This window comes from Knufia obscura, assembly GCF_036327395.1.
Source record: "Knufia obscura strain CCFEE 5817 isolate CBS 148926 chromosome Unknown scaffold_30, whole genome shotgun sequence".
NCBI lineage: Eukaryota > Fungi > Ascomycota > Eurotiomycetes > Chaetothyriales > Trichomeriaceae > Knufia > Knufia obscura.
The window spans coordinates 40,893-50,015 of record NW_027042716.1 but is presented as its reverse complement, the minus strand read 5'-3'; the positions used below and the strand labels follow the sequence as shown (position 1 = coordinate 50,015).

The following is a 9,123-nucleotide window of genomic DNA, read 5'->3' as shown; positions in this document are numbered from 1 at the left end:
GATAAATATCAAAGCGGTGTCGATTAAAACGAAGCCGTCGTAGCTTAGAAAAGTTAGCCGAGATTCCTTACCGAAAAGAGGGTAGCTATTTCCATGACGTTCGCGTTCAACCGACAGCGCTTTTGAAATGTATTCCAGTGCAAACGGTGCAAACAGCCCTCCTTGGCGCTGGTGGCCAACTGCGCAAATTGTGCGTTTTTCGGGATGCACCTTCCTATCAATCATTCTCTGTGCCATGTTTCGATTGCAATGAACCAATTCGCTATGCGCTTCTACGCACAATACACTCGAGGAAGCTAGCATCTATGACTCATACTCGCCAGCATGTTCTTCCGTTTTCTATGTCTTTGGCTTCTCCTTGCCAGTCTATTAAAGAGCTTCAGTGTTTGCAGCTTGTCCCAATCTTCGTAACGTCCTGTCCTTACCGTATCTATCTCTGAACAGTAATCATTTAGGCAAAGATATCTTCGCCACATAGCACACCACGGCAAACTGGTGGCGCTGCGATGGCATCCGCTGTCTCCTCGGCTAATGGTCTGCTGACCTCGACTTTGCTTGTTGCTAATATCCATTGTCCATCTTGCGCCTCTTATGCCGAGGACATTCTGCGACCTTTTCAAGAAATTCGAAACGTTGATGTATCCATCATTGACCATGCCATACGCATACAACACGAGGTGGATATTTCCAGGCGGTTTACAGACGAGTTGGTGAAAGCAGCATTTGAGGTTCAGCATATCTCTACATGTGACGCCTCAGGGCGTCAACTGCACACACGCGATGTTCCTCACGAGCCTACGAAGCCTACATCGTACCATCTATGGCCTGTCTTCATGTCTCGAGCGCAGAGAAAGCACATCGAGAATTGCAACGCATGCCAGAGCGAGCGCCAAAAATACAGCATCAAACACCGAACATGGTCCGCCCTCACGCAAGCAAGGCGACGTGGTCAGGCTTCTGTGGATGTTTCGGCCCTCGAGCGTGGAGAAAGCCAACTGCATACTCCCGTAGGCAACCGGTCTTCACTTGCTCTTACGAATGGTACAAGCTCCCTTGAGAAGGATGAGGCAAAAGTCTATATAGCGACTATCTCCATTGAAGGCATGACATGTGCTTCGTGTAGTGGCACTATCACCGCTGAACTTGAGCAGATGGACATTGTCCAGCACGTCAGCGTTAATCTTCTCAGCAACAGTGCAACTGTCACATTCAGTGGTCCCAGCTCCAATGCAGATAACATTGTCGAAGCTATTGAAGATGTGGGCTACGAGGCTACCATCGACGATGTCCAGGCTGCTGTTTCACCCAATGACTCGAACCACTTTTACAAGGCGTCTCTTAGTATTGAGGGCATGACATGTGGGTCCTGTGTTGGAACGATTACCAGGGGCCTTCAAGACCTCCCCGATGTCCAAGAGGTCAATGTTGACTTGGTGGGAGACGGTGCCACCGTCGGGTTCAAAAATTGGTCAACTGTTGATTCGATTCTTACTAAGATTGGGGACTTAGGCTACGGTGCCACTGTCGTCGACTTTGAGGAGCTCTACGCCAAAGAACAAGGGCGCGCCTCTCACGAACGCAGCGTACAGTTCCAAATATCTGGAATGTACTGCCCTAATTGCCCCATCAACATTGCAAGTGCTATACACGGGGCTTTTGGTGATGATGTACTCATCTCGGAGCATCCAAGCCTTAAAAACCCTCGAATCACTCTTGCCTATAGGCCCAACCCTCCGACATTGACAATACGTCGCCTACTGTCCGTGATAAATGCCGTTGATGCTGCATGGTCAGCCACAGTCTATCACCCTCCGAGCGTCGAAGAGCGGTCACGCACGTTGCAGCGCAAAGAGCGAGATCGCATCCTTCGCCACCTTTTCCTGACCTTTCTTGTCGCAATCCCAAGCTTTATCATTGGTGTCGTGTACATGAGCCTTGTGTCCGAGGAAAATGGGACAAGACGATGGTTTGAAGAACCAATTTGGAGTGGCACTACTATGCGAATGGAGTGGTCACTTTTTATCATGACGACTCCAGCCATGTTCTACGGTGCCAGCATCTTCCATGCTCGGGCTCTAAAAGAGATCTGGTCTTTATGGAGACCAAAGAGCAAGGTTTCTTTTCTACGAAGACTCTATCGATTCGGCAGCATGAACCTGCTTATCAGCGCAGGAACAAGTGTGGCTTATTTCGCATCCTTAGCGGTCTTGATCATGGAAGCGACGGCCTCTCAGCCTATAGATACCCATCACGACATGGATAATCGGCGCAAGTCGATGACTTATTTTGACACTGTCACCTTTTTGACCTTCTTCATATTGATAGGCCGTTTTCTAGAGGCCTACAGCAAAGCTAAAACTGGAGATGCAGTCGCTATGCTTAGTGGCCTTCGTCCTACCGAGGCGCTGCTACTAGACGACAGTTTTGACGAGAATGGACCAGAATACAAACCTGCAACGAGGAAGGTCCCAGTGAGCCTTCTTGAGGTTGGAGATAATGTCGTTATCCTTCATGGTGCATCTCCACCCACTGATGGCATACTCGAGCAAGATGGAACGTTTGTGTTCGACGAAAGTTCTCTTACAGGAGAGTCGAAGCCTGTCAAAAAGATTCGTGGCGATACTATTTTCACCGGCTCTGTGAATGTTTCAGACCCAGTCAGGATTACAGTTACCGAGCTTGGCGGCAAGTCTATGCTGGATCAAATTGTCGCTGTGGTGCGTGAAGGCCAAGCCAAGCGAGCGCCCATTGAACGCGTAGCCGACCTGCTGACTGGCTATTTTGTCCCCGCTCATCACAATGCTAGCTATTGTGACATGGATCGTCTGGCTTGCTCTGGGAACATCAGGTAGACTGCCGGCGGATTGGCTTGATGCTGATCAAGGAGGGTGGGCCTTCTGGTCTGTGGAGTTTGCGATTGCAGTCTTTGTCGTTGCTTGCCCCTGCGGCATCGGACTGGCTGCTCCAACAGCCCTCTTCGTCGGCGGCGGAATAGCTGCAAACTCCGGCATCTTGGTTCAAGGCGGCGGCGAAGCATTTCAGGAGGCATCTCAGTTGGACGCCATAGTGTTCGACAAAACTGGCACACTGACAGAAGGACAGATGATGGTTACAGATGTTCAATTCCTCGACGAAAAGAAAGCAGTCTTGCTGCAGCACCTTGTGTTTGCACTTACCAAAGCTATGGAAGAGTCCAGCACGCACCCTATTGCGAGAGCAGTTGCTGATTACTGCTCTCAACATGGAGCCGACCGCCCTGAAGTTGTGATCAAGAGCGCCGAAATCAAGGAAATGCCCGGACAAGGGATGACTGGGAGGTTCGTTTTGCAGGACCCTTCATCGCCTACAGACACAGCATACGAAGCTGCCATCGGCAACGGACGATTATTGTCTACTCTCTCGCCCTCCGTTACGGAGCATAGCCAAGTGTCGGCAACCAACCTTTACCTGAGTCAAATATTGGCTCGACTCCAGTCGACTGGCTTCTCGACTGCTATCTTCTGCTGGCGCAAGTTACCCCTGGATGCGCTCAGTGACACCTCTTGCGCTGCTAGCATCTCCATTTGTTCCTATAACAGTATTTGGCATCTCTGATCCAATCCGACAAGAAGCACAAACAGTCCTCCAAGCTCTCCGAGACAGTGGAGTCGACGTCCACATGTGTACTGGAGACAACCAAACGACAGCTCAAGCCATAGCATCACAACTCAGCATCCCCGTCTCCAATGTCCGTGCCGGCATCATGCCTCAGGGCAAAGCATCCTATATCCGAGAACTCCAGTCCCTCGGCCAATCCTCCCGTCGTCGCATCATTGCCTTTGTCGGTGACGGGACAAACGACACACCCGCCCTTTCCGCCGCGGACGTGTCGATCGCACTTTCTTCCGGGTCCGATGTTGCGGTGACAACGGCATCTTTCATTCTCCTCAACAGCAGTTTGCAGACGATCCCTGAGCTCGTTAAACTTGCTAAGCGGGTGTTCCTACGAGTGAAGCTGAATTTCGCTTGGGCGGCGGTCTACAATATCTGTTTGATTCCTGTTGCAGCGGGAGTGTTCTTTCCCATCAGCCAATGGAGGTTAAGTCCGGTCTGGGCGAGTGCAGCCATGGCTGGGAGTAGCGTTAGTGTAGTATTGAGTAGTTTGGCACTCAAGTTGCCGGAATTGGAGTGGATGAAAGTAAAGGGGTTGTTTGCCAGAAATGAACATGTTGGATGACGCCGAGGAATGACTGAGATTCGGCACTACAAGTTGTGTAAGGCTCTGGTTGCTCTCCAGAAATCTCTATAGTATATAACCTTCGCCTAGCAATACTAATTCGTTATTGCTCTTATCGGTAATGAGAATCAGTTGCTGAAAGATACAGCCTTTTCCTACCGATAACAGGACAAAGTGTTGAATACGGTATAACGAGGATCGACTCGAGTAAGTGAGCCACGAGAGCTAGTCATTCTATTCGCGCAATCCCAGAAATGGACGTTTCGAGCACGGCCTAGGTATTGGCTTCGTTAACGGTGTTCCCCGTTGTGGTGCTTGCCTAGGGTCAAAGCCGTACCGGTAAGAGCTTTGTTCAGCGATTTAGATTTGGAAGGCTTGCATCTAGGCGGGGAATTACGCTTTTCTAGAAGAGGCTAGTTGCATGAGTGGTTTGTGCGTGTTTTGTTGGAATACGGCGATCTTGATCAAGTCTAACTCTGATAACGAGCAAATCAGAAGCTGCGAACAATCCGAGCCGCTGCGTGATCATGAACTCTTCCTACATGCGATATGCGTACCAGAGTGTAAGCCGAACTAAGAGGTTGCGTTCTTCTGCAAAACGCGCTGGCTGGTCTTGCACTTATCTCGAAGGAAATGAGACCAGAGGCTTGCGGATTGTCCGACCAATCACCTATTTGACATTTCCTTCACCTTCGAGCCGACGGTCACGGTATGTCCGGCATCCATACCCGCCTGTACAGTTGCCTGAGCAGCATTGCTTGCAGCCAGAGTCACCCATCTTATATACAGTGTTTTGAGGTAGTAAGCAATAATTTATAGCCTGGAAGGAATCCGTCTGTTGAACACCGTGTTGTGCAGAGCTAAACAGTGAGACATGGCTTTAGCCTGGAATTCTAATTGCATCTTGTGAGGTCAGCATTCTATGGAAGCAGTTGTCCCGTTGGAAAGTCCATGTGCAAAGGAGCGGGGAAGGGCACATGGAAATTCCCTTGCTCCAATTAATGACACGACTTGTTGTATTTGCGCAAGCGGATGTAGTTGTACGGAAGCGGTGTCAGAAAGCCTGCGACAATGGCAGCGCCAGCAGCAAGCCAGAATGGTGCACTTCCAAGCTCCACAGTACCACCCGTCAGCAGGTAATCAACCACATTTTCGGCGACCTCCATCGCTAACATCGAGATCAGACTCATACCAGTAGCCGTCTTTGCTGCGACTTTCCACGGCAGTTGATCTCGGCCTCGGTGAAGGAGGATTGTTTCTAGAGCCATAGACGAACTGATTCCTGCCGACACTAAAGAACAAGAAACTTGTCAGCACGATCTTAATTCAGTCAAGCAAGGACCCGGTGGTAATTCGGCAATGGGCAAGCTTACTTGAGAGGAGCATGATCAGTCCCATTCCCAACTGCGGATAGCTTGACTGAAGAAACCACATTGTTGTAAAATCGCCGAAAGTGCAACCGATGAGACAGCGCAATGTGTTGATGACAGCTCTCTTCCATGTCATGCGAGCTGTCCAGAACTTCACCGAGGTTAAGCGCGACGGCTCGATGGTTGTGCAAGTATGGGATCGTTGTAAAATAAAGGGGCCGTGGCAACTCCCGGGGTACGTCTCCTGCCGCCGAAAATTACCAAGCTGCTGCGGAGAGCAAGTTTTGAGGAAACTCGAACAAGCTCGCCTGTATGGGACGCGTGCCATACGCATGCGGCTGACCGGGATTGTAGATGTCAGCATGTCGTCACCTCCGCCTCATTCGAATGGTTGACAGAATATGGGACAGAAAGTCAATGACAGCTGCCTGCGTAAGTACTTCCGCCTTTTCCCAAACTCGCCAGTTCCAATACACGAGGAACGAGCAACAGGCCCAAGGAGATTGCGCAACGGAGCAGATTGTGTCTGCTGAAACCTCCACGCCAAAAAACGTTTGCAAGCGTGATGACTGTCACGGCCAAGAATACAGGCTTCAGCCTGTGTAATGTCGTAGCAAAAGCTGAGCCGACAGAGACAAAGTCAAGTACAATCTAGGAGGTCAGCATGTGTCTGCACATTCCACCTCCGGCAGTATTGCTTACAGGCAACCAGCAGCATGAGCCGTGTAGTAAAGCTGGTAAGACTGGCAAGAAGAGCCACGACTGGGTTGGCTTTGATGATGAGGCCGGTCGTTCGCTGCAGCAATCAGGCATTTTTCAGTAATCACAAGCATAGGAACTTTTCAGGACTGCGGATGTGCTGAACTGCGCTACCTTATTTAAGCACTAGATCTTCGCCTGTGACGTTTCAATAGCGCGAAAATCACGCTCAGGGTGCCAATACAGTACTCTCCTTTAGTTGTGAGTGATTTGTGCCTGTGGCAATGGAGAACTAAATTCGAACCGGTAGGCTAATTGGCTACACGCTTAGCCCATCTCTTTCTGTAGTCCAGATAATATAATATTTTATGGATAAATATTAAAAATTATGGGTTGACACGGAAACTCCATGGATCTTGTCTAGTGCCATTAGACCTGAGCGAAACCGGGCTAGCAATCAATACGAAATAGGTTTCTACGATACATGAAAGTTTCTCCAACAATCTTATACGGTTGAATGATAGTCGCTATACAGGCGCTGATATCGAGAGGGGAAGCATTAGACAAGCTATTGTAGCTGCTGTTGTTATACCTGCAAAGTATAGTAAAAACACTCTACTAAAATAGAGCAGTTAGGAAGATAGCAATTAAGTGAGTCTACACTTGATCTATACTTATATATATACACTTTAACATAGAGTTCTACGGTCCCACGTTTGCCAGATTTATATGGTACAGGATGACATGGGTAGGAGATGGTGACATATTGAAACCGCTGCTTGTCGAACTGGTTTGCCTCAACCTCGTGGTGGACAATGTGCTTCGCCGTGTGCTTTGCAAAGCTTCTTGCCGTAACTGGTGTCGACGTGTCGCCTGCAGACAAACATACGAGGCGATTCATCCAAGCGAACGACTTGAGTTTGGCTCGTTCAAAGTCTTGGATCTCCAGCATCTGCTTGATCAGCAAGCGTTCTCGACATACTCGGTTGAGTGAGAAGTCCTTAACGTCGTTCCACATGCTGCCTCCGTACGTATATGGCTTTGCCAGTATCTCTCAAGAACGCCACTTGACCTGCCTTCACATCCGCGAACGTTCGAGCCACAATCTTCGTTGTCAATCGTGCTACCAGAAAATCGTGAGCAACCTGTTCGCGGTACGCGATCGTCAGTAGCGGATCTTCTTCTGTTACACAAAACTCGTATAGGCTGAGAACAAACGGAGATTGAGCTCGTCAAGTCATGATGCATAGTTCCCTGCAACGACGGCGCCCACTAAAATCGTGCTCGATGGCTGATAGGGAGTGTTGCCCTTACCGGTCTTGTTTTCGAGCCGTGCCAATGACTACTCAACCTGGACGACTTGTAGTAGCACCACGGCAACCGGTGTGGTCGTCAGCCACACCAGCGATCCCTCTCGACAAGGATGGGACGTTGTGCCAAGGAGTACAGCCTATGTGGCAGCTGTGGTCATGCCGCAAAAATCTCGCCGATTGGCTGTTCTTTCCACTACAGTCTCCCCACAATCCGCCGTATAGAATCTCTTCAAGGAACAATCACCGATTTGATGCGTCCAATCAGTAGACACGTTCAACTGACTACTGACGTGAGAACCATTTTCTTGATTTTCTCCGACCACAATTAACAATGCATCACTACACATTAGTAGGGCGAGAACGCTTTAACAGGTCTACAGTCACGAGTCTTACACATAATTTTTCCTGCCTCCGTGGCCAATCTACGTGAACTACACAGTTTTTCCATGTTAGTGTAGTTTGCACTCGACACTTATGTCGTTAGTGCTACCTTCTAATACCCACTACTGAGGCCTGTTTTCAAATTCTGTTAAGTTCTAAGACCATCCAAGATTAGCCTCGTGACAGCAGTGATCTTCTGAAGGTGTCCTCTGTCTGAACAAGAGATACATCATGCCTTCAAATCAGACGCCGACCTGGCCCCAAAAACTTGTGGATGATCGCAAGTATACTTTAGAGGAGATTCGAGCAGCAAACCACAAGCCCTTGATCGAGCGCCTCCTTGAGATTCAGACATATGCATCCACAAATCTGCGGCCCTTCGAATGGGCACATGAAGTGACATGTCTTCGTCTTGCTGACAAACCAAGCTGGAACATGAAAAGTGGATCGGATGTCTATCTACAAGAAGTTACTCTTGACATCCTTTGTCCAGATTCGAGACACCTCGCGGTGTCTTATTGCAATCAGCCTAGCCCGTCCGAACCCATCATGAGCCAGAAGTATAACATTCTTCGAAAAGGACTGGCAGAGCCGCAGAACAGCAAAGCACGCGCTTACGTCTTCTATCGTGTTTTGAACTTCTCGCGCCGTCACGACATCGATAAGTTCTGGATTGACGACGACTGTCTGGGCACAGTGGATCGGGCAAAAGCCATCAACGGGATGGATACAGTGTATCGCAAAGCGACAAAGTGTGTCGGTCTCCTCTCCGTTACTCTTCACACCAGGGAGGAAGCTTGCTTGCTAGATGCGTTTTTGTCCGGAAGATTCACAACGCTTCGTGGCAGGTGCAATCAAGCCATACTGCAATCTCAGGTTGATGAAAGACAACTTCGCGGAGCCTGCAGTCTTCTCGGAAGAATTTTCTCGGACGACTGGTGGAATCGGTGTTGGATTTTTCAAGAGGCATACTGTGGTGGTAGCAAGATGACGCTCTTATTGCCATGTGCAGGTCGATGGCTTCACTCACATCGCTGGCGCCACATAAAGCCGCTCAATAGAGATGTTCAGCTTGACTTACGAAAGCTGCAAGAACAGATAACGTTGTTATCCATGGCCCTAGACAACCATTGTCGACAGCGTC

The 9,123-nt window shown here is 49.3% G+C and overlaps 2 protein-coding genes across 2 annotated transcripts; one reads left to right on the top strand and one right to left on the bottom strand.

Annotated features, from left to right (window-relative positions):
- Positions 1 to 506: 506 nt before the first annotated feature.
- On the top strand, positions 507 to 4,216 carry PMZ80_011207 (uncharacterized protein; the record flags this gene model as incomplete). The annotated part of the gene is made up of 3 exons (XM_064879595.1): positions 507 to 2,721; positions 2,807 to 3,532; positions 3,579 to 4,216. 3 exons carry the CDS (start codon positions 507 to 509, stop codon positions 4,214 to 4,216), a joined length of 3,579 nt encoding a protein of 1,192 aa, XP_064724650.1.
- A 998-nt stretch (positions 4,217 to 5,214) lies between these two features.
- On the bottom strand, positions 5,215 to 5,484 carry PMZ80_011206 (uncharacterized protein; the record flags this gene model as incomplete). Its single annotated transcript, XM_064879594.1, has 1 exon — positions 5,215 to 5,484. One exon carries the CDS (start codon positions 5,482 to 5,484, stop codon positions 5,215 to 5,217), a length of 270 nt encoding a protein of 89 aa, XP_064724649.1.
- Between the last annotated feature and the right edge of the window lie 3,639 nt (positions 5,485 to 9,123).